The sequence below is a fragment of the Fringilla coelebs genome, assembly GCF_963513975.1.
Source record: "Fringilla coelebs genome assembly, chromosome: 4".
NCBI lineage: Eukaryota > Metazoa > Chordata > Aves > Passeriformes > Fringillidae > Fringilla > Fringilla coelebs.
In genome coordinates, this window is record NC_140032.1 from 54,044,074 (window position 1) to 54,070,020 (window position 25,947).

General features: G+C 41.4%; 1 protein-coding gene and 1 long non-coding RNA gene across 4 annotated transcripts in view; one reads left to right on the forward strand and one right to left on the reverse strand.

Moving 5' to 3' along the window:
* Positions 1 to 12,442: 12,442 nt before the first annotated feature.
* The window catches only part of TECRL (trans-2,3-enoyl-CoA reductase like), a 58,979-nt gene continuing 45,474 nt past the window's right edge, over positions 12,443 to 25,947 (forward strand). For 2 of the 3 annotated variants that reach the window (XM_084205203.1, XM_084205202.1), the window contains exon 1: positions 12,443 to 12,741. In XM_084205203.1, the coding sequence (XP_084061329.1) occupies positions 12,508 to 12,741 (234 nt within the window). In that variant the 5' untranslated portion in view covers positions 12,443 to 12,507. The remainder of the gene's footprint in view (positions 12,742 to 25,947) is intronic. The other variant, XM_084205201.1, reaches the window with a different exon arrangement.
* LOC311153374 lies at positions 19,037 to 23,564 on the reverse strand. The gene is made up of 3 exons (XR_014616143.1): positions 23,112 to 23,564; positions 22,871 to 22,948; positions 19,037 to 19,566 (listed from the first exon to the last, which is right to left on the reverse strand). It is a non-coding gene; the product is annotated as an uncharacterized lncRNA (long non-coding RNA).

Genomic DNA, 25,947 nt, shown 5'->3' on the forward strand with positions numbered 1-25,947 from the left:
AAAAGTCCTGGGCTTTTTTTATGAAAGCAAAAATCTTCCCATCTGTGTTCATGTGGGCTGTGTAATAATAGGATAATTTGTTCAGACCAGAGAAAATAGTTTGTTTTGTTAAGAAAATGGCTTTTCATTACCTTCCTAGAATCTTTAAAGTATGTAAATTAGAACCTTGCATATTAATTGCAGGGCATTCAAGTGCCATTGGCATTGTTTCAGTATACCTGTGCCAGAGCTGCTGCTGGCCAGGATGTGACAAGGCAAAGACATGAGCTTGTATGAATACAGCTGGTCTGAGTGGTCCTGATGGGAAATCTGACCACAAATACTTAATTCCCTTCTGTGATTACTTTCTGGTCTAATTACTTTGAGAGAAGATGGAATGATTGTCTTTTCAATAAGCTGACATCGTTTTTAGATTGAAACTCTAAAGCGTTTTTCTTCAGTGGAGGTTTCCATTTTAATAGACTAGGAGTGCTTACGAGCTCAGCTTATCTCATTTTGGCTCAGTGCAGTAACAGCTGAGGAGTAACTTCATTAAACATGTGCTGTGTGGCAGGGGAAGGTTGCTTTGCCAAAATCTATGCTTATTGTGAAGTATATTATTTTAACAAGGGAAAGCCAGGATTTCATTATACATTTATTCCCATAGTGAAGATAATTGTATTTGTCTCTCATACAGGAACTTTCGTGGACCTTAATAAACATGAATTAAACTTAACCTAGCCATTTAATCTGCAGAAAAATGATAAATATCCATCTTTAAAAATCAGTTCTCAAAGTAGGCTGTGATTTTATATCTGTATCTGCTGTTAATCGGACTGTGTGTGGGGAAAGTGAAAGTCCAGAGCCTGATCTTGCTAGCCCCCTAGGGAGTGTCAATAAATGTGCTGGGGCTACCAGATTTGTGCAGATGTTTCCACAATAAGAAGCTTGTCTCAAGTGTTGATGTTGGAATTCTGACCTTGTCCTTCCCTCTCTGGTAGCAGGTGTTCACATGAGAATGGGGTAGTAACTTAAGTGCAGCAGGAGTCCTGAGCTCCAGGAAGGCTTTTTGTAGCTGAAATCGAAGGTGCAGTTTCTGATTATGTACAGCTTGGTGGGATCCTTGCCTACCTCTTCTGAGATGTCTGCTGGTCCCAGCATTTCAGCCATGCAGTGACTAAAGCAGAGCAGGATACAGAGATTTCGCTCCTCGTGAGTTTCTGGTGGTGGGCATCCAGAAGGATGTTCAAAGAGCCCGACCCTAGGTGTGCAATTCCATGGAAAAGGAAATGTTTTTTTCCTCAGGCCTGATTCAGGTGCCTTGATTTACATTCTGTTCACTGTGTATGTAGGAAAGGTATAAAATGCAGTTTCCTGTGCTGGATGGTGTGAATAGCTGTATTTTATTAATTTCTAGGCAAAAATCATCTGGATGAGGTAACTAAACTGAAAACTCTTTAAACCTTTTATCCTATAAAAAGTTAGTATCTCTTTTAGGTTTCACTATATTTCATTTTTTAAGTGCTTCATTTGGTTTCAATCAAGGACACAAGCATTTTGGTGTTATTCAAGCAAAACTGAGTCTCTTCTGGTGGCTGCAAAGAGTTTAATCCCAGTTTGTGTTGTTCCAGAGCTCAGCCTCCAGGTCCCTGTCCACTGAGCCCCCTGAGGCCTTCAGTTTTTGGTAAATTCCCTCTGGCCAAATGCCCAGTCCATGCTAATGCACTTGCTGTGATTTTCAAAATTCTGCCCAGATGGAATATATCCTCTGTAATAGTTTGTGATGCTCAACCTCCCATTTTCCTCAGGGGAGAAATACATAATTTAATTTGTGGTTTTCAGTAGTCTTACTAATGACTTTCTGCTTGTTCTGTTGTTTTTAAGTAGTTACAGATGCTTCACTGGCACTTTTATATTGTCCTGCATTGTTTCCATCAGTTGGTGGATTTCAGGGGGGAGAGATGTAAACTGTGCTTCAGCTTCTCTGAGTCAAAGCTGAAAGAACTACTGAAAACGAGGCACATGCTGCTGTTGAATGTTTTGCCTTTCTGAGCTGGATTTTGCAGGAGAGAGCTGGGAAAGTATATTCATGAGAGAAACTACTGATTCTGAGATGCTTGTCTCTCAAAGTCCAAAGGGCATCAAGTAGGAAACCATTAACTTTTGGCTCAGAACTTGCCCTTTGGCTCCACACAGAACATTATTAAAAAACAGCCTTTAGGGGTTTTGCCAGTGAAGATGTCTGACTCTTTCTCTATCAGGCTCTCAGCAGTGCTGACTGGAGGTGTGGAACTGAGCTCAGCCTGTCTCCAGTCAGAGTGTGCCAATGGCAATGACTCCAGCCTGTGCATCACCTACAAGAGGGGACCTGCTGGGCTCTGTGTGCAGCATTCCTGGGGCCTCTGGTGCTCTTGAAAACCCCTCTCTGTTTAGGAGTGTTTTAAATGGAGTTATAATAAAAATGATAAAAGCAGAACAAGTAGGAATTATTTTATCCTTGCCTTGTGGTAAGCTGTGCAAAAGAAAGATAGAAGGCTTCTATGTTCCTGTTCTGACAGAGTCTTTTTCACCCTTGAGAGCTACAGCAAGCTGAAAACAGTAATGTTTTCTGGGAGTAACATCAAGAGAAATTAATTTTTTTGGCCCTCTTCATTAAAGCTGTATTTTTACTCTTGATGAAGAACCAAGTAATTAAGTTTAAATGGGTATTAGTCTGCTAAGGGAGTGCTCTGAAAGATAGATTTTGAGGTGGAGTTTGTGGTTTTCTCTAAGCAGGCAGTGTCCTGTGCTTAGCTTGCTTACAACAAGCTGACACCAGTGGTCAGACAGCTTTGCTCAAAATGCTGTGAATTCAAATGGTCAGTTAGAAATCTGAGACTTTAATACCTAAACCTACAAAGACAGTGGTCAACTCTTATAAAAAGTTTCTTTCCTTGTCCGTTCTCGGCTGTGGTGCTCTTGCATGCAAAATCAGCTTTGTTTTAACGCCACTCCCAGATCCTCTGTATGAACAGCAGCAACAGCAAAGCAGGTTCCTTATCTGAGAAGAAACTTGCAGGCACAGCCAGCTCTTCCTGGGGCTGACACACCACCAAGAGCTCAGGCACAAAAACCTGGAAACCGGATGGACTCAGGTACAGCATCTCTGCTGCTGTTCTGTGGTCTCAGGGAAAGCTGCATCAGAAAGCAGCTGGAGCAGAGTTTTTTGTGTGGCAGTGATGGCCACAGCTGTCTGCAGCTCTGCAGAGAAAGAAGAGGAGCACTGTGAAGGCACAGTGGGGCTGTCACACATGCACAGCCTGTGACCCTGGTCAACTCACACCTCCCTGGCCTTTCAAATGCAGACATACTCCAGCCTCCTGCTGGAAGAGAGCACGGGTAAGCCAGGCTTAAAAAAACCCAACAATAAAACAACGATCAAAAAAAGAATTTATGTATCTCATCAAATTGTCATATTTAAAATAACTTCATCAAATCCCACTGGGCAGCTGTGGATATTCCCATCCCATCATTTTATTTTTAGCCCTGGAAAACTGCAGATGTGACCCTGAATCTTCTTTCATTTTACCTTTTGTATATGAACTGCACCTTCAGCCTTTTAGAGTACTTCCCACAGCTGGGTATAGAGAGAGGGCATGGTTTCTAACCTGGGGCTTCATTTTACAGCATTTTTGAAGCTGTTTGGGGAATGGAGTTGCTTTCTGCTCCAGGAACTCATCTCGTGGTGAAGCATGTTGGTATCTTACCTATAATCCTCCAGTGTTGCTCCCCAGACTGTTAAACGTCAGGGCTCTCCTTGTCACATCTCTCTCTATGACCTTGCCCCCCAGATGGCAATGGAAATTGCAGCAATGCCTCACACAGACAGTTGTCAGCCCAGGAACAGCATCAGCTTTTTTTTTTGCTGTTGTTTGTTTCTTTTGCTTTAAAAGCAAAGATAATTTTGACAGCTGGTTGTAACCAGCAGTGGTTGTCTTGCCATTGCTTGCAGGCTGGCTGCAGTCACTCCTGACTGAGAGCTGCTCAGCTGGAGCTCAGGCTCCAGAGGTGTTGAGCTCTTGTCCTCATGTGCCAAGCAACAAGTGCTGCCTGTTGGCAGCCCAAGCTCCCATACCAGTTCTGTCAAGGTTTTGGAGCCCACCATGGCAATCTTTTGCTTTGCTTGCCTCCGGAGCCAAACTCCTCATCGCTGAGATGTCACATGCTCACCAATATAAGCTGCATCGAGCCTCTCTGCTTTTGATTTACTGCAGGACAAGGAAAACCTGTGCATTCAAAGCTCACACAAATTAGTGCATTCTTCCTTGCCAGCTGGGCTGGACAGAAGAGCATTTTTTACATTAAAACACTGTTATGGCAGTGTTGGTGCGATAAAACAAAGCGTGGGTAAACTGGGTTAGGCCGGGTGGAAAATGCTTTATTCACTAGGAGTGCAGGTGATTCACAAGAAGCCACAGAGGCATTTCTGGAGCTAACAGTGCCATTTTCCTTGCAGCTCAAGCTTAACATCCTGTTCTTTTCAACTTGTTCCAGGCTGCTGGAAATGCACTCTTGTTTGTGTCTGTATTTCTTTCTGGTGGCCAACAATGGAAGAGAGGGGAGGTCTTGAGCTCACATGGGCTCCATCCTCTCGTGCATGGGAGGATGCCCTGATGTTGTGCTGAGGTTCATTATGTCTGTGGGCAGCTATCTTGTTCAGGCATGAGCAGGACTGGATTTTGAGAGAGCCAGCTCTCATGGGTCAGCATGACACACAAGGGGTGCTACTGGGCTCCCCATGGAGCCACCACTTTCTGTGCTTCTGTCAGCATCCCCTGGTGAAAGGCAGATTTTGTTTCAGGGCACGTGGTGTCTCCAGGTGCTGTGAGGATGGCAGGTTTGATGAGGTAGAAATCCTGAGCACAGAACTCGCTCAGTTTGTGGCAGTAGGTCAGTGACATTTCTACCTCAGCCTGCTGCCAGGCTCAGCACTGCTTGCCATGCTGGACCAGCCCCCAGCCCCAGCAGAAAAGTGAACTGTCCACAGGTGGGACTTCCTTCTGCTTCTGAAGTGTAAATAAGGAATGGGTTTCTTGCAGTGCCTTAAATAGCATAGATTTCCTGCACTGGTGAGGAGAGTGTGGCTCTGATGCAGGCTTGTCAGAAGTAATGTCAAAACAGAAGGCACTAGCACAATATTCAAATTGGGGCAGGGTCACTTTTTTATCAGGGATGTAACTGGGAATGGTAGTAGTCTGGGGGCAGAAGAGCCTTAACAAGAGAAAGAATTAAAGAAAAAGAAATTGCATTTCATTCTGATGATCACGCTTGCTCCCCCTCCACCCCCCCCCCCAATTTTACTTCATAGAAACATTTTTCAAACATTTCAAGTCTGAAAAAACCTAGCACTGAACAACAGCTCTAATGAAATAAATAAGGTCCTTGTTTTGTTTACTTGTCTAATTCCAGTTTCCAGTAATTCTACTGTTTCTCAAAATTATTCAGCTTTGAAAGAAAAGTGTCACAAGAATATTTTTTAGTCACAAAATGATTGTAAAAAAAGTGATAATTTAGCTCAGGGACTGAGACTGGGTATTAAAAATGTCATAATAAATGGGAACTTTTCTGGAAACTTGAAAGTTTGTGAAAGAAGGAGGTTATGCTGACAGATGTTTCAGAAACCTAATTAATGAAGCCCTGAAATGAAAAAGACTGAGAACAGTTTGGCTTCTTGTGTGAGAAGAAATACCACGTAACATTTCAAAAGCAATGAAAGACCAATCACCCCGAGAACTTCAGACAATAAAGAAGGATTGTAAATTGGAGTTAGGTTTCTTTTTGTCATTATAAACTTTTAAACATATCTCTGGGTAGAACTGTCTGAAAGAGTGTGATTATATTTTGTGGCAGTTACTGAGCTTTCAGGATTTTATACATTCTACATTAGCAAACAAGAGCTTTTGAATGTGTTAACGTTGAAATAGCTTCTTTAGGAATCTGTAGGTGTTCTAATCAAGGCTGTTCTTCCCTCCTACTGGTCAGAAATTATTAAAGAGACCAGATTGTTCTGAACCTCAAAATCTTTTCATCCAAATGAGTAAATGTTTTTGATTGCTTCAGTGTCACTGAAAAATGCACATTTGAACAACATTTTTTTTCCTGAAACTGCTCCAAGTGACTCCAAATTCATCTTGCATGTAATAACTTTGCCCAAATGAAAGATGCACCTAATCTCAGCTGTAAGAACGTGGATTTGCCAGTTCTGTACTGCTGCCATTTGTGAAAAATGGCTTTGCCTTACTGTATTCCTTTTCATTATCCTTACTTAGTGGCTGATCAGCTTCCAATAATGTGGTTACTTGATCTTATCCTGTGAAATTACAATCCATTATCTCATCAGGGTACGTTCTCAGAGGGGATTTTAAAAAATGCTGTCAGTAATACCTGTACTCAACTGAAATTAAGTGAGGGCATGGAGTAAGCTTCCCTGCTGCAAAGTACAGGGTATCAGCACCTGTCCTCCATTAATCTGCTCAGCCCTTTCTCTTTCCTCTGTGAAGTGACACAGTGTCATAAAGCCACACTGAAATCCGTGGACACTTGCTGTCTGCCCATGGTTTGAGGAGTCTCACCCACCCAGATGTTGCCTTGTTTGACAGCTTTGCTGATGGGCTGAGATTGGCAGGGAGCTCATCCCAGTGGCTTTCCTCAGGTGCACAAAGCCTGCTGTGAAAAGCTGAAATAAAGCCAGACATTTGCAAGCCAGTTTGTAACCTCTGTTAATTGAGGTGCCATTTTATTAGGCAGAATTGATGATGCAGTAAGGGGAGTCACACTACATTAAGGCAAATGTATGAAAGCACTTATTGCCACTGAGAAGCAAAAGCAGCTTGAGGACATGCTAAAGGATGAGTGTAATGCTGTAGGGAAAATTCTGCAGGTAAAGGTCAGTGGAGTTTTCCTAAAAAGTAGTTATTGGACAAGTTTGGGTGATGTTTTTTTGTCTGATTTCTAATGCTGCTTTCGGGTACAAAGCATATTGACTGTGCAAGGCCTTAAATATGCAGTGTGTTGGTCTCCCTGTCTTTCTGAAAAATGCCAAGACTAGCTTAAAAATCACAGACTCTGTTTTGAAATTAAGAAAAAAATCTTTTTCCTTAGGCTTTTTGAAGTCAAGTTTTCAGATGTTCCTGTGTGTTTAAAAGAGCTACACATTTATGTGAGTGAAAGAGTATGACAAAATATATAAGTTTAAAAAAAAGACTTTTCACATAGCATTTCACATAGCCATGTATTTCCAGATGCACAGAGGAGGAGACCTCATGCCTCAAGCAATGGGATAGCACAATTTCCACTGTTTTCATGTAAACAAGAATTGAAACTTCACAGCTGTGAATATACTATTTATTGTCAGTGACCTTAAAAGACTGGTCACTTTTGAAAATTCATTTGGGTCTCTTCATCACCAGGAGCCTCTTCTTGGGCTTCTTCCATACTACAGTCCAGCAGCTGCCTGTTATGATATATCCTGCCCATCATCAGATTTGAGCTCTGTGTCAGGCTGTACTTATTTTGGTAGAGAAGTAGGTGTGTGTTTGTGTGCTACAGGGGCTGGGGGTGGAGGTTTCACTGTGTACTGCTTGCAGATGGAATTACTATCCTGTATTTCAACTTTGCTTATTTCCCTTGTGTCTCTCGTGGATGTCTGTGGGGGATAAAACAAACACTGCCTTTGGATTTGATTTGTGCTGTGAATTTGCTTCTAATTGGCACCACCCACACCAAAGTTTAAAGTCAATATTTTCAGTTTTCAAAGCCAGGAGGATAAAGCCAGGCTACTACAGAGAGATTTTAAACCGCTGACAAAACAACATTGGTCTGGTCCGTGGTAAAAGCTCCTGCAGGGACAAGGTGGGCACTGGAGATCCCAGGGCTGCTCCTTTGACTCTCCCTTCCCACAGCCTCTGAAGGATGTGGCCAGAGGCTTGTGGCTTGTGGCCATGTGATGTTTCCATTGCACAGCTGACAGGGTCAGCAAGGTTGCCATCCTCTGCTGGGGAGCCCTGCCAGTGCAGCTGGAGAGGAGGAACATGGGTGTATATCACTTTTACCCTGGCCCCTAGCTGGTGGGGTTTAGTCCTGACTTCAGCATTATTTAAAATAGCTTTAGGATTGTTTGGTGTTAGAGTCAGGACACTCTCCTTCTGTGCCTTTCTCTTGTCCATTACTTATTTAAGAGACTTAGCTTCCAGAGAGAAAATGAATTGACCTGAGTAGTTTTAGTAGAAATGCTGTGGAGCTGCATCTAAGCGGCATTTTTGTGCACAAGCATGTAGATAGAATGTTTTAAATTGTTTTTATGACTTCTGAGGTAGGTGTGTGCAGGCAAAGAAATGCCAGAGGTTCGTGCACAGTTGTTTTTGTGTTTGTTTTTTTTTTTTCCATAGCAGCCAGGCTCATGCTTAAATTTCTGCAATGCTTCAGAAGTACATTCTAGTTGTTATCTAATTGCTATGGGTAGCAGAATCAAACCAAACATTTAAATGCAGTAGCCCCCCCAAATAATCTGGTAAACCTATTCCTAAGCTCTCTGCCAGAAGAAGCCAGAAGCCAGACCCACAAATTATTGTCAGTGTTCTTCCAAATGAGTAAATTAGATCAGGTTCTTAAGTCCTTCCTTGGACAGCTCAATAAAAAGGCCCTGGAAGAACAGCTCCACACTCCTGCCTGGCCCTTAGAGCATGGAGTCTCACAGGGAGATGTTCACAGTGTGGTTAGATCAAGCACAGCACCAGGTGTAAGGGCTGCACAGCTGCTGAGAAAGGCGTGAGGCCATGTGAACACACAGGTTCAGAGCTCCCTCCCCAGCCAGACAAATGGCACCATCTCCAGAAATGGCACACTGAGCTAAGTGTGACCTTGGCCATCCGCTCTCTTTTAGGTTTCATGACCTGTGGTTCTGAACCCCACATGCTTTGGGCTCTGGAGTTCTGTGTCTGTCTGTGGGAAAGGAATAACCCTGGTCCCGCCAAGCACTCCAAATGTGTGGGATAAAAAAGTGACATGTGAGGGGCTGCTGACAAGCATCTGGGCTGACAGAGGTGACCCTCTGCCGCTGACTTAGCAGCTGACATTCTGCAGGCTGAAAGGAGATGACCAATTCATGGGGGAAGGAGGAGTTCAGAACATCACCAGAGATGAAAAGGAACTTCAGAAGCGCTTTAAGGCCCCAGCTGAGATCTTTTGAAATCCCTTTGTGCCAGGCTGTCTGCAAAATGCACAGTGTAAGAGAGCCTCACACGGGGATGGCATGTGGAATAGGAAAGGAAAAGCAGGAAAGCAGCTCCCCAACACCTCACAGGAAATCAATGTCATAAGCAGAAACTGAATGCTAAGTCCTAGCCCCTGACCAGTGGTTTGTTACTTATTTTGTAATGATCAGCACAGGCAGATGCTTGTTTCCAGATATTGATTAGAAGGGTGAAAAAACTTCTTTACAGGTGTAACTTTTTTCTGAAAGTATCAGCAGTTCTATTTAACCAGAGATGATGGGCAGGCTGTGTGATTTGGGGGCGGGCATTCTCTGCCTCCTTGAAAAAGTGCATTTCGGAAGGAAGGCTTAACCAAGTGCCTGCCTGTCTCCAAAACAGCTCATGTGAGCTGAGTGCCAAGGGAGGAGAGGAGGCAGAGCCACACTTTGAGAAGAGTGATGCCCATTCTTGCAGCCCCTCAAAAATACCAGCCCCTTATATGGCCTGAACTTCAGTGTGAGTTGAAGCTGTCAGAGATGATTTAATTCTTGCTGAGTGCTCTTTGACTCCTTTCAGAGTCCCAGAATGAAGCTGAGGTCAGGGGCTGGGTGGCTGCTGGCTGCTAGCCCTGCCACAGCTCTGGGGACAGCACCTTATGGCCGTGTAATGAGGACCAATAAATCTCACCACAGGGCTGATCCTCCTCCCCATGTGCTGGGACTGCCCATCTCCAGTGCTGAGGACTGAGATGAGGCACTATAATGGCATTGAAAGGAAAGATGTGCCTTCTGTCCAGTAATTAATATTTCCCTTCAGTGTGTACTTCCACACAGAATGGGATGGATGGCTTCACATCCAAACCCATTGATGCCATTTCAAGAAAGTGCAGCACTTGTTACAACAATGGCAACACCATCACAGCTTTTTTTCCTCTCCCTTTTAGAGCTTGGGTTATCAGTGGTAACTCTATCCCTGATTATTTTTGGTAGAGTAGCTCTCATCCACCTTACATGCAAGCATTACGTTGGCTGCAGTCTGATCCTAAATCCATAATACAACAGAGGGAGGAAAAGGCCAGCCACCCTTATGAAGCTCTCCTAATTAATGTCACCAAAATGTTTGGGTCTGCTAAGATGGTTGTTCATCAAAATATTAAAATTGCAAATGATTCGCTTGGATTGCCAAAAAATGGGAGTATATTTTTGTAAGCATTTTCCTGGAATTGATTCAGATATTCCAGCATTCATTGGTCAGTAATAAAATTCTGATCATTTAAATGTCTGCAGTAAATCAAAAGCTTTTTTTCTCAGCAGCAGCAGCTCAGATGTTATCATTTTAAGTGTTATAAATGTACTTGCAGTAATGACTGTAACACCAATTCCTTTATATACACAGAAATTAGCCTTGATGATCAATATTATTCTTTATGGGTTTTGAATTGAAATAAATTTAGAAATTTATTAATATATGCTATTACAGCTCACTTATTCATATAAATCTTACAGCTAAAAGGGGATATTATATCAGTTTGTCTCATCCCTTGTACAGCAGTTTGTACAGTTTCTTTAGAGTAGCACATTCAAATAAGTGTATCTCACATTTGGATTTTAGGACCTGTGTGTTCTGCGGTCTTTAGGTGGCTGTTTTTAGCAAGCCCCTTACAGTAAGACAATAATTTGCCATTCTCCCTGCTGTGACTAGCTTTACCAAAATTTCTCCTTGCTGTATTGACTCCACCAAGGTGATGGCTCCTTGAACCCCTTTCATTTAAGCTCAGAGACAGGTGAGCTTTGATATGATATAATCAAGTGTAACTGTTTTTTCCTGTAGATGCTGACTTGTTCTGCACCAATGCCAAGACACTAACTGATTCCAGTATAGTCAAAATTTAATCCTGTTTTTTTTTTTTTGCAGTAGTGGATCGATATTGTTGTACACCTGCATTCTTCCAGTCAGGGCTTTCCATTAGCAAACCCAGGGAAGGCATTCCAAGGCTGCATGACTGCATCACCCAGCAGTGGGGGCTGTTCTCTCAGTCTAGGCTACTTCAAAATGTGTTATGTCATGTGGGCATAAAGCATCTTAGATATGAGTTGGGGTTAGCTCCTTTAGTCAGAACTCTGGCTAAAGAACCACTACATTTTCTCCAGAATCAGAGAAAAGAGACCTGTTCTGTTTCCTCCCTGCATCCCCAGAGTGGGTATTAATTGTGTGGGGACTTTTACCTTGTGGAAGTTTTTCCACATAAATAATTTCCTCAGTGTAACAAACCCATATGATTTTTGTAATAGTGATTGTAGTTTTCCTGAGACTTTACCATGGAGAAATGTATTCAGAATTTACTCTGTGGAAAGAGCTGTCTGCAGAAACTCATGGTGCCCTTCTAACACTGTAATCCTAGGCAGCCCAGGGAAATTTGGGGAGAAATTCAGGATGGAAAAGTGCTGCTAGTTCTGTTAAATCCTATTAAAAAGCCATACATGGAGAAATGAAGTTTAAACAAGGCTTGGGGAAGCTGCTTCAGAGAAAAATTGTTGTTTTATGTAGTCTTTATTCTTACCATTAAAGCTGCTTTTGTTTTGTTGCAGACTTGCATTGTAAAAATTGTCAGGAAAGAATAAGAAAATAGTGAAATGATCCAAGCCCTGAATGAATGCCTTTAAGGTTATAATTTCCATTCCTTCAGTTGATTTTCCCTGGCAGAACTGTAAGGAAAGCTCTACCCCATTAAATACCAGAAAATCCATAGTGCTAAAGCGAAGCAGATATTTGCAAGTATCCCCTAAATTTTGCTGATGAACTTATGCTATTTAGTTAGTAGATATTTCTAGAATAGATTGGCATCTGATGATGATTATTCTAGAACAGGTGACATTTATACCTATACATGTGTGTGCACAGGGACATTTTAAACATCTGTCTCAGTAGGTAACAATGGAATTTACTACACTCATTTCTGGTTGCTCCTCTGGGGCTCTGGAATTTCAGGATCTGATATCTGCTAATAGGGAATTTCAGGATGTCTTGTTTCAAACGCTGTTTTGAATAAAATGAAAAAAAGGAAATAAGAAAGCAGCAGATCAACACAGGACATCACGCTAGCAGATTAAATATAGACATGGATTACAGAGCCATTGTTTTCACTCCTGCTAAATAAGACAGTACACTTCCAATGGAATGCCACTTGACCTTTTGTGTCTGGTGGGTCTGTGGCTGTATTTAACTGCAGCAGGGAGGAAACATTTTCCCCTGGAACTGTCCCCTGCTGATATGACGATCGCTGCTGCCGGGGCACAGCATGCTCAAGAGGCAGAGCCCCGGCGCTCCCGAGCACAGCGGGCACCTGGCGGCCGATGGAGGAGCTCTGCCCATGTCTCACAATGACTCACGCTCTTTTTTCAACCTGTCTCAGCTGGTGCTCTCTGCTGGCCAAATCAAACCATCACCGGCGCTCAAACATTCAAAAGTCACCTACTTTGAAGTAGAGATCGTTGATGTGCAAAGCAAGAAGCAGATCTGCATTGTGGACAAGGTGAGTGCGTTATCCCGGCAGGCTGGGGCTGCTCCTGGCTCGCACGCTGCCAGTTCAGGGACTCTGCTTCCAGTGCGCTCCGGTCTCTGCGGTGGAAGTGCTTTCATGCCTTTCTCTGTGAGTCACTGAGAATTCCTTGTGAGTCATAACCCTGGGCTGGTCTTCTCCAGGAGTTTTACAAATAATCCCGCACCGGTTTGTTTTAGACCTCTTGGCAGCTCTGTGGGCTCAAAGTTCCGTCCTTAGGCTGACTCTTGACACTTAGATTACAGTGTCTGTTTCAGAGCACGATACTTAAACACTTGTTTCAGAATGGATACTCATTTTTAATACATTTGCAAAGCCTACCATCTCTGCAAGGCTATGAGTACTTGCTGGTACCTAAATGTACTCAGCTGTGCCCTGCTTATTAGATTGGGCCTGGCAATTAAAAAAAAAATGTTTTAAACAAAAAGTCTTAGCTAAAAGAGGTGTTTTGAATTTTTGTTTGGTTTGTTTGTTTGTTTTAATAATGTGAGTAAAATATAAACTACAGCCAAATTGCATAAATAGGATGAGAGGACTGGATAGGACAGAAGTCCATGAACCCACAAGTAACAGGTAAAAATGCTTCATAAATATTTTCATCACAGTTTTTGTGATTCATTGTCCTTCAGTGAAAGAGTTTGTCTCTTTCATGCCATGAAAATGGGAATCCTAATCTATTTAGCCTATGGAATTTTCAGTAAATTAGTGGAGTTTCGGGACTTACTGTTTTTCTGGAAAAAAATTCCCTTATCCTCATTGGCAACAGCTGGAACAGGTAGATAAGTTTGCTTCAAATGTTTAATTTCATGCCTTTGAAATATGCAGGGTGGAATACTACAAGATTTCCAGTGTTCTTGGTAATTTAAAGGGTGTTTTTGTAATATGTGTTCCTAGTTAAAGGTAAATGTCTCATTTGTTAATTCTTAATGGGGCAAAATATTTTTAATGGGGCAATACATTTTTTCTAACCTAGCCAAAGAGGAAACATGCACAAAATGGTCAAACAAATAGGATGACTATTAATAACAATTTTGATGGTAGTGTTCACATTACTTTATTGAGCGATATCTACACAGTTGTTAGCTCATCTGCATACATTTAGAATTAGGTTTTGGTCAAAAGAAAGACAAATCTGTTTCTTATCCTGGGCTTTCCTATAATGTCATTAAAATACGGGTAGTATAGTAGTATAGTACAGAAGTAGTATGGTTCAGAAATAGCATTAGGCAAAGAGCCACGTTTCAGGAATCCTTCCATGCTGCTGGGATGATACCAGACCTGTGTTTTAATCTTTATTCTGGGTGTTTCTGACCCTGAAGTTTTCTACACCTCTTCCAAATCATGGACTCTGCCCCTGTAGCGGTGAAAAGATAGACATGAATGGTGATTGCTAACTACTCTTTATTTAGAGGCAAAATGCACACAGGGTGGCCATAACAGCTGCAAGTCTCTGCTCAGAAACAGAAATATATGTTCAATTTACATGGCCAGCAGTATGGGCTTTTTAAAAAAATATTTTTGGCACAGAATCAAGGAATTGGTACAAGTACAGTGCAAGGCTGAGATTTCCAAGACTGCCTAAAGAATTTGGTTTCTGAATGCTCATTCACCTGGCTGTTTGAGTCCCTTTATTTGCTGTGATAATCCCTAAGTCAACCCTGAAGTTACAGAAGTTGAGTCCCTTGCTTCCATGAGCTTGTTAGTATTGGTGAACTTAATTTCAGCTGGTTGTTAGAGCAAGCAAGAGACTGGTGTACTGGATTATGCATAATTTTCTGTTTAATTAAATATAACTGGTACAGGCCCAACAGGACACTTCTAATGCCTGTTTCCTGTTTGTGAGATAGTTATGATTAACTTAATTTCTTGGGTTGGCATGTAATTACTGCTTGCCAGAATAGGAGATAATAGAAACCATAGATGTTAAAATGCATGTATTTAGACTCTTATTGCATATTGCTAGTGGTTCAGAATATTCTGATTTAGCAAATGCATTTATAATATTCTCAGATTAATAAATCTGAAGGGAAAAATTGTATTATAATGACAGAGAGAAGAACCCTTTCTTTCTCCACCCAACAGAAACTTGGGCAGAGTGATTCAATGCTTAATGCTCTGTGGAGCTTCTTCCAAGAGGTTGAGTTTCCCTCAGATCCTCACATGTGCCTGTGAATCCCATTCAGATTAGTGGGAGCTCTGTAAAGTCTCCAAAATTACGGTACATTTAACTAGTTCTGGCATTTAGCAAGAAATATTCTCCTGTCTTCAGTGCAGTATCAGGAATTTATAAAAGGTGTGTTTGGCTGTGTCATCTCGAGAAATCAGTTGGCATCAATCCAAAAATTTTGAATCCAGCACAATTAATTCTCTGAATTAATTCTCCATTTAAAAAAGGAAAAATAGCATTATTTCCTCGAGTTTTCTTACCTATCTTACACTTTTAAGAAGGATCAGTCAAGTACATTAAATAGTTATTATAAATTCTTGGTTGTCTTTAACTTCAAGGAACAGAATAAATACATATTTTTTTTTTAAGCCTTTAAAACACACTCACGTCATATTGCAGGTTTTTCCACAACCAGGAAAGGCAGAAAAAATACTGAAAGGAATCAGAAGAAGAGAAAAATCCCAGACATTTTGGTCCCATAGTCATCTCCTGCAGGAGCAGGGTTTGGAGGAAAATGACCTAATCTTGCAAAACTTAAATTCACATGAGTCAGCAACAGTGGCAGTTTATTTTGCTCATGCACGCTGTGAACAGGAAATTCTTTATAGGAGGACAATTTCTTTTATTTAATATTGTCAACCTGCTCTGGGGACTTTCTCTGCTATGGCTGTGACATTATGCAAGCAGTTTGGTGCACACGAGCTTTTCCAGTGAGTTACTTAAAGAATTTAGAAGAGAAATAATAGCAGTGTGAGAATTTTTCCCCCAGATTTGCTTTTGAAATGAATTCTGAGGTGATGTGCCATGGAGAAGGGGCTTCTGATTTTGGAGGATGGGGAGGAGTCACAAATCAGCTTCAGGTTTTTTTTTCTCCCAGTTGTTCAACAAAATGTCCCCAAACTATGGGAAATCTCCAAGTAGGGAAAGTTATTTAAACTTAGGCTACAACTGTCCTTAAAAGCAGTATATAAATGCTCAGAGGACGTGTCTTGGGACAAGGCACTGAAGTCTTGAGGAGGTGTACAGACAGCTTGCTGCTCCACACACTGCCCATGACAGGACAAGAGTCCAGGTGTCTGGGCCAGTCTGCAGGACAGCATCCTGGGTTTCCTTCCTTTTTTCCCTGCTCCCCAGAGAGGCAGATCCAGGAGAGGATGCTTCTGAGCAGAAAGGTTCTTAGCCAAGCAGCCAAAGGCCTTACAAGAGCTGGTGCCCGGAAGCCACAATTAGGAAAATTTAGCCAAGAAATTTGGCCCATATTTTTACAGTCAAGGGGTGGTAATCGAGAGTTGAGTGTCTTGTGGGCCAATGCTCAGCTCTTTAACAAGCACAGCAATAGTGCATTTGTGTGAAGATATTCTGTAGTGGAAACATGAATCACGCATGTTTCTTGCTCAATGAGTGAAGGAAGCAAGGAATAAATCTCTTCTCTGGCCAGTGTAAAAAAAGCAGGTGAGCCTAGATAATCAAAAGTCCCGTTTTCCCTTACAATTTATTAATTTGTATGGATGAAATTTCTATCTCTGTGTAAAGAGGAAAGCATGTAATTAAAGATTTCTTGTAACACATATTTTCAACTAAATAGCATCACAAAGTGTCTAAGGATTTTGGCTTCTGTGTTTCTTCCAAAAAGCCACAGAAAACAGAAGAACACCCAAAAATCATCAAGTCTTATAAATGAAAGAAAACAATTCCTTTTTGTACTTTTTAACAAATAACCCACCTTTTTTTTGCCACCCACAACTTATGAAAAATACATGGCTACTCAAAAACTGTTTCCCTCATACATTGTTCCAAAAACCTGATGTAGGTTGGTTTTAAAGTTATTGATGTGCAGTGATTTGATTTACAAATGCTGTTAAAGCAACTCATAACTGTTTCTTTTATAGCATTCATTGTATAATATTTTTTTCTTCAAATTAACTTGTAGTAAAATGTATTTTCCCACAAACATAGTGCAATGTAATTAACTTTGCATGAGTTGCTTTTAAGGCAGGAAATGTTACACAGCACAGTTTTTACAGAATAAATCACCTCTGGAAAAAACCAGCAGAGAAAGCTTTTTCCCATCAAAAGCCTCAGAGCTCAGTAGTTTTGTGCTGTACAATTTTGCAAGTTAAGCTGTAAACAGAGGTGCAAACTCAGGTTTTGGCCACTGTGCAAGGACCCTCCTTTTCAGAACACTTCCCAAGGCCTGCAGAAGAGATCTTGCTTCTCCAGATGTGCGGGAGGAGCCTCTTTCCTTGATGTGCTGCAAAGATAATGAAGGCTACTTTCCTACTGCTCCTTAAGCCAGCTCTCCATCCTCCAGCCAGTGCCTTCTCCCACTGAAATGTCTTTGTGAAACCCACTTGGTGATAATTGAACATTCATGGCTCACAGTACACACTGGAGGAACTTCTGCTACACGTTTGTGAGTTGTAGGTGTTGTTTGCTGGGCAATGCCTACAATGAATGTCATGGGAATAGTGTTATTTTTAGGGAATTAAAACGCCCTTGCACACAGCCCTATGCATCAACCCAGTCACTTGTGCATACTCAACACTTCTTGCAGTCAAATATTACAGTGTGTATATCACTGCATCTTTTGCCAAAGATGAATCAGGCTTTATTCTGATTGCTCTGAAAGGCCTGTTTTTCTCTGTTATAAGTTTTTTGTTTGTTTCTGTTCTGTTTGTTTGTTTGTTTGGAAAGCACCTGAAGCAGCAGTGTGTTTGTACCTGCATGCTATGGCTTAACAATACAATGAATTTCCACTGGCTTGTCAGCAAAGCCATTTGCATGCAGAAATGCTGCCTCTGGTATCAGAAATCTCTTGCCTGTGGGTTTGCTGCTCTGTCACAGAGAGGGAACAGCCGAGGAGAACAGTCATCTCTTTTGCACAGTCAGCTCTAGCAAATAAAAATAACTTCTCACATCATGGCTTGGAGGTTAGACATACCACATTCATTTTAGGTGAGCGAGTGCAGTCATTAAAGCAGGCAATGAAACTCTGCAAAGGAGCTCAGAACATCGCCTCCAATGTCAGGTTCTTCCCATCAGCCTCATTCTAGGGAAGCAAAGGGAAGAAGCCCTTTCCCAGGAAAGAGATTAATACTTTCATGGCCATTTTAAGTATTTCCCCCCCTTAAATCATTCACTTCTAATATTTCACTTCAGAGGACTGTCTATTTTTCTCTGTGGAGAATGAGCAGAACCTGTGACCATCCACAGCAGTCTCATTCCGTGCTGAGGATTTTATCATGACTTTTCTCATTCAAGCAATCTGTCATTAATGGTGTGCCACCTCTGGTGCCAGAGATGCCAAAAGGGGCTGAATAACCAGCTGTGTCCAAGCAGGGGGCTTCCACAGCGAGACATGGATGCTGAGTCCCACATGGCAGCAATTCCCACAGCAAAACGGCTGAAGGGACACGGACACAAAAACAGCTGGATGCAGGCTCATGGCTGTGGAAATCCTCTTTTTTTACTTCCTTTTGGAAGGAGGATTTCATGGTGTCTTGTGTCTTTCACTGGATGTTTTCACAGCATCCAGCACAACAGGGATCTGGCTCCTGCTGGGGGGCACTGAGAAAAAATACATTTATAAAATATGTGTGTTTTCTTGCCTGTAAGCATTGAATCTTCTGCCCTGCCCACAGTGCTGGAAGTGATGACAGTAGTATTTTCTTCCTCAGTTATTACTTATACTTGGTGAAGTAGGTAAACATATTCAAATTCTGTTGTAGCAATGCATGACACTTATTTCTTCCTGCTCTGCTAGAAATTCACATAATTTTAATGTCAATATAGCTACGGATGGCTTCAGATGAAAAGAGGCAACTATACATATTACTTTTTGCTTGCTGTGAGATGGCTTTTTAAATGGAATACCTGGAGAAATGGCCTTTGATTTTTCTAGAAGAGAGGGAGTGGGAAGGGGAGAAGCTGGTAACTTTAGGGCATTTAGCATTTGCAAAGGGATAATTTAAAGAATTACAGAAGCTGTAACAGATGACTAATGCTTCAGCTGATACCAATCAAAGCTTAGAAGTGCCTTTAAATGACAGATTTTATACATCTCTTATTTTAGATAAAAAAGTCTAAGCCTGGGGGAAGAAATAAAGAAACAAATGTAATAAATATTCAAAAAAATTAAAGTTGCATTCAAAGTTGAGCAAAAACAAGAGTGAATTTGTGAGACACTGGTGGTGCTCCAACTCTTCCTGAACATTCTGGCCGGCAGCAAAAGCCAGCTATGCCATCAGAGCAGTGAATATTGCCAAAATTGCATCTGTGGAGACAGATTCCCAGCCAGCGTGGAAATGTCCTCTTTCCCACCAAAGTTATGACATTTTGCCCCAGCCACACATTTGCCTCATTGCATCAGAGATAATTCAGAGATTATTGCAAATTTTAAAGGTACTGGAGCAATACAGAACCGTAGGGAGCAGTCGGTGCTTTATTAGTCTAATAGTTAACAGCACAGCCCATGATGGAAAGTGAGGTGCATAATGGCATCTCTTATGGGCATTATTAGCATTAAAATAGTCCTGCAAATGATTTACTGCTCCATCAGAACATGCTTCAGGTTCTTTCTGAAATCCAGTGTGTGATTCTTCACAGAACATCTGAGCCATGCAGTCATGGACCTGTAAATACCCAGCAGTACATGTTAATGCTATTACTGTAGCTGCCTGTGTTTAAGCAAGTTTGGACTTTAAGAAGTCCTTAAAATGTGAGCTTTTCTTCCTTAGCAGCTTCATTTCTCGTGCTTCCAAAGAACAAATTGTGGCAATCAGAGGACCCCTATCAGAAGTACAGCAAGCACTTGGCATTCAATAATGAAAAGGACTTGGTTTTCCAACAGACCTGATGCTGCCTGGTTGTTCTCATATATCACCCTCACTTCCCATTCCTTTCTGCTGCTTCTGAGCTTCCAACTCCCCTCCATGGACCTGCTTTTTGACCCCTCCTACCCATAGAATCACTTGTTTTGCCAAAATATATCCTTCTCTGAATTTTCTTTGGAATTGGTTGATCTTTTGGCTTTTTTTTTTTACTTCATGCAGTCCCCGGATAGATTGTGACCATCTTGTGATAAATATTGGCTGAGTTTCTTGGGTGCACGCCTTGATTTTTAATTTTAGCAGTGTGTGTAGATATAAAAAGCAAACAAAAATCTATACAGCTATTTGATAGAAAAGGAAAGAAAAATTCAGAGGTTCCACATCTCAGCCATATGCTTTATGTGTGCTAGAACTGGCAATCAAAATCCCAACAAAATTCATAAAAACCACCCTAAGCCTCACTTTATTCCTGAGAAGCATGGGTCAAAATTACTGCTTATTATTCTTTATTATGTATACTTTGTTCAATTAAACATCACTATATTTATTTCTATTAAAATATTAGAATTTTTAGAAAGTTTATTTTATTATTTGTGGTTGATATCACTTTGTTTTTGTCAACTATTTTGTTTTTAAGTGTGTATCCCAAATGTTGTTTTCTTTGAAAATGACAGCGGAAAAAAATGAGCCTTGAATTTTTGATGAGGTAGAATTTGGGAAAGATTACATTACAAATTAGTTTTGAAATATTTCAATCTGTTATGACACAATAAATATTTCAAGTTCAATTTATTTTACAACTTAATAGTGCATTTATTTGCATATTATTTCCTATTGGATTATTTTCAATGACATGAGAGCCATGTGTTATATTATTTGCACTATCATGATAGATGTGTCATAAAATAATGCAGAAATAATGAAAGTTCGATACAGAGGAAAAATAAAAAGTAATGAATATAGCAGAAAAAAAAATATCCATTTTTCCAGCATGTGCCAGAAGAAGATTTTTTTATAAATTTCTATTCAATTTTTAACTTTTGAAGTCAACACAAATTACACATCCAGGGTTTTGCCAGAAAAATTCTATTTCCCTGGTAGAAAAGCCTTGTGACAGAGGCTTCCTGACAGGTTCTGCTGTTCAGCTGCTGAGGTAAACAGGAACCTTACTCAGCTCCCCTTAATAAAAGGTCACAGGGCATAGGGATGTACCAGTCTTGTCAGATTTGCTCAGAAATAGGTGTGCATTTTGAATTCTGCACACCTTCTCTCTGCTAATGAATCACATTCTCTTTACATCCACTCTCATCTTTAGCAGAGAGAGAAAAAGCTCTTTTTGGTGCCTGACACTCTTTCAGGCAATTTCTTGTAAAGTGAGAGTTTTTTTTGTTTTTTCTTTTTTTTTTTTTTAATAGAAATACCCAGCTAGCAGCACAAAAACAATTAATCATCTTTAGAGACAAACTTGGCTGGTGTAAATTGACATGACTGCACGCAGCAAGCATGTGGCTCTGTGTATTCTTAGCTAATTTGGCCCATAATCACTGGAAATATTAGTCAGTCAGATTATCTCATATGCCAAGGTTCATGTGACCAGATAATAAATAATCTGGAAGATTGCTCAGCGAGACAGCCCTCTGCTGACGTCCGTGTGCTGGAAAGCACCTCAGCCCACGCCGTAATTCGGAATATCTCCTGCTTCTGGAAGGGCTGGGCTGAGGCCAGAGCCAGCTCTTTGGTAGCCACTTCACTGCAGCCTGCTGAGGAAAATACTGGGTTCTAGATAAAGCCTTTGTGCAGCTGCTGACAGCACTTGTCTATATGTAGGTACCTCTACGTCATTTCCATGGTGAGCTCATTTATTTATATCTCTTTGGGCATGACCAGCACACTGGCTCACCAAGAGAGCAGTGTGGGACACTCTGGGAAAGGTTAAAGCAAAACTGTGCCCAATTTTAAGTTCTGATTTTGAAAGCTGACAATAAGAAAGAGCCAATCTGATCTAGAAGTCAGATTCACATAACACAGACATCAGCTAGAACAGGTGTTTTTCTAATTGACTTTCTGTGGAATGCTGCTGGTTTTTTATAATACAGCATAGTCCCAAAAGAAGGATGGGGTGCAAAAGCAGTAATGATGAAGTATTTGTTGAGTGCTGAATTTGGAAATTACCTGGCTTTCCCATTAGCTGGTTATCTGTCTTGCAGCCAGATCCTCAGCTGCAATAAACTGATGTCACCCTTTTGAACAAATTTACTCTGGCTGAAGATGGGGCAGTGGTTAATGAGCAACTGGAGTGGCAGAATTTCTGAATTTCTGCAATTATGGAAAATGCCTGTTACAAAGTAGGCGACTCAGCAGTGCAGTGCTACTGACATGTCACAAAGAGAAAAAGGCATTCAGAGAGAAATGTTGAATGAAAGATTGCTTCTTTGCTGAAATTCTATTATTTAAATTCTTATTGATATTCTGCTGACCTCTGACCCCTACAATAATTCTTTAGTGCAAGAACTGTGTGATGCAATTACATACAGATCACCAGATTTGGCAAAATTCCTTGACTTACAAATGTGAAAGAGGTATGAAAGTGGATAACTATCTGATTACCTTGCACTCACAAAAGGCAGTGTTAAATTCCCTTAATATCTTCCACTTAGTGCTCTTCCTTCAGTCCTAGTGTAAAATACAAATATGGCATTTTAAATCTTAATAAGAAATGTGGTGCTTTGTGCATTGGTGTCTGAAGGAAGAATAGAACTAGCATGGATGACCCAGAAGGTCCTTTATGTCTTGAATTCCTGTAAATGAAAAGTTTACTTCCATTTGCTTCAAATGGAAAAGTTTTCTGGCTGAGAAAGTACAGGAAAATCGGGATTTGACATTTTGGAATAATCTTTTTCTGAATGAAAAGTGTAATGACTGCAGTCCACGGCTGTAAAATATGCATATATTCATAACATTTTTTTCAAAAGAAAGTAGTCTTGAACCTTACACATGATAGTCACTTACTGGAAATTTGACTACACTTTAAATCAGGTGTTAGACTACAAGTGAAGAAGTTGTAGGGAAAAGGTGGCTTGACCATCAGATTGTAGAAGTTACATACCAAATAAGAGCAGAAATCCATCCTGCTTTAAACAAACTGAGGGTGGTCTCTCACTCTGCTTTGCATATTTGTAAAGCGCTGAAATAGAGGAAAGAAAGGGTTATAACACTTTCAGACATAATTCAAAAGAATGAAAGGAGAGTAAGACTAATAATTACAGTGAAATATTCCAGGGGGTTTTATTCAGTTAGCACAAAGGGTAATAAGAGCAGATGCTTTCCCAGTCCTTACAACTCCTTACCTTGTATTGATGTACAATGAAAAGAACAAAAGATAATTAATGACCTACAAAGAGGACACTCTTGGTAGTAAGCTGGTGTCTCAGCATCCATCTTCTCCTTGATCAATATTGGAAACTATAACTTCACTGGTTGTTTTATGAGGTCTTTAGAAAAGGACACAGAATTATCAAGATAATAAAAAAATGTATTTCATTCTTTTGTGGCTATAACCTCATTATTCTGCCTGGGGAAGGACACTGCGATTCTTCTGTGTCACAGCCCATTCTGAAGGGGGAAAGTATTTGTGTTATTCTTCAGCTGGTGACCTGCGCAGTTTGTCTCGAGTGGGAGGGTCCTTCTGGAAGGCAGCTGGCTCCTATAAAGCAAGTGTGCTGCTGGCTGGATGTGAGCTCCATGCCGTCCCAGGGTCTCCTCAGCCTGTGCAGAGCCGCACGGAGATTCCAGACCGTGACTCGCCAGCCCAGCACGTCTCTGCCCACGGGCTGGCAGGGCTTAAAGCAGCTCTGGCCTCAAGCAGCCTGGATGTGGCCAGGCACAGCAGTGTCCTGCTAATGAGCTCTGCCTCGTTCAGGGATGCACAGGGCACAGCCCTTCCAGCTGTGAGTGCTGTGTGATGCTGCTCTTCACACACTCACCGGCTCTGGACAGCTGCAGGACACTGCAAGCTCCTGGTAGCTTCTAAACACCTGAGGCATGTGCATGGCTCCACAGGTGAACCTAAAAGATGGACTTGGGTTCACTTTTTAAATAGCTGAAGTTAGGTGATGTGAACCCCATTGCTGCCATAGCAGGATTTGGAGGGGGAAAAGCACTGATTGTCTCAGGGTAAAAAAAAGGGAGAGGGTTGTAAAGGTAGAGTTGCTAACAAGGGCTCGGCTAGACATTTTGAACAGATTGATGGCAGCTCTGCCCTGAAGTCAAAACATACTCAGGAGAGCTGGAGATGGAGACCTGGCTCTGTTCTGAGTGAGCACTGCTCTTTAAGCATGCTAAGCTTTACAGTTTTTCAGCTTTCTTTGCCTAAATCAGTTGATCAGGCCCCCAGAGCACAGACTGGCCCTAGCTATTCTATCCCAGAACCCCTGACAGTAGGTGCTGATCTGTAGGGATGCAGGCCCTGCAGCAATGTGGCTTATAATGCATTTAGAAAGCCAGCTCATCCTCCATCAAAGTGGAAAAGACCATCCCCGTCCTTCAGCTGGCAATGCCAGCCCCGAGAACCTGCAGATCTGCCCCGTGCTAGGACACATGGCAAGTTTCGGTCTGCAGGCTTGTATGCTGAATAGGTGCTGCCAGCTAACAGCTTGCACACATATCTGGTGGATTCTGGGCTCCAGGCCTCACAGGTGTGAGACTACACAGGTGAGAAAGCAATTTCAGACTTCTTTAGAGGTCTCGAGAACACAACCCCACCAAGTCCACAGATGTTGCACACATGATAGGAAAAATACACAGAGACTATGGGAGATGTGCTGTTCTACTGCGTGTTGCATGGCTCAAGCACAAAAAACACAGATAAAATATTTTCTTTCCTTTTTAAACTAAGAAAGATAAAATGGCTTCTTCTATTGTTTCCTGTAGCTAGGAAGAAAAGGGTCTCCAAGGGCAGTGTCTCTTGCCTGGCCTAGTACAGTCAGGATGGTTTGGGACAACATGGGTGTTGGAGACAGGCAAAAAGGGTGATCCTTGGTTTCAGGGAGCCTTGGCCTTGATTTGGGTGGAGTTGGCATTGCTTAGCAGCAACATAGAGAGACAAGTTAGGGTTTAAGTGGAGTTTCATTTACAGCAGTTTCTGTAAATGCCCAGTGAAACCCTCTGTAACTGTGGAAAATAAAGTGTTCTCATCTAAACCCAAGATAAAACTTAGAAAAGATCTATACTTTACTACCTCTTAGCACAGGTGTCATTTTACATCTTTAGATCACTGAAATCTGTGCTGAGCTCTCTGCCTGTTCATGATACTGGAAGCAAGTTGGGTTACTCATAAGTACTAAAAGCACACACACTGTATATTTGTGAGGAGTGTCAAATTACATAAGAGTAAACTTTTCTGTCTGCACTGATTTGTTGCTTTAGAGTCAGCAATTTTATTTGGTTGCATCAGTATTTCTCCAGACAGTCTTTTCAACAGAACAGTGTATGTTAAGGTGCTAAATGATCTCTACTAGGAGAATTTCTTATGTTGTTCTCTATTTGTTTGCATGGTTGTTGTCACAATCCGCTAATAAGTAGCTCAACATGCTCCTTCCTCAAGAGTGCCACTGCCTCTCCTTGCAAACAAAAGGCAAATCCAAGTAGTTTGCTCTAGTTAATTCTAATTCTAAATGTGTTTCTCAGGTAATTTGTACAAAGTATATTAAGAAATCAATATACATAACAAAATAGAGCCTAAAAAGCCTCCAGACTGCCCTCTAAAACTGTGACACCTGAATTGCCTCAAAGCATGTGAACAAAAGCATGCAGAAGCAAACTCATTTCAGGCAGAAAGGACAGGACCTACCACTTTTGCTACTGCCCCCTCCAGAGAACCCTTTCATGTCCCCAGGACATGGACCTCAGCATGCTTCAGCCTAACTTTAAAGCTAAACCCTTCAAGTTTTCCCACTGGTTTGATCTAGGGGACAATTACTGCATCAAGCAGGGCCAGCAGCTTTCCCTCTTGACCCTTGTGATTTTACCCCTCCATCGACCAAGCAGAGGTGGTCCAGTTGATGTATAATTCAAATTTGGACAATCCTTAATAACATACCAACCTGTGAAAAAAATTTGCTGATTTTTTCATTTTAGCCTGAAGGACTTGCAGACAAATCTAAGCATCTCCTCATTGGAGGGGTG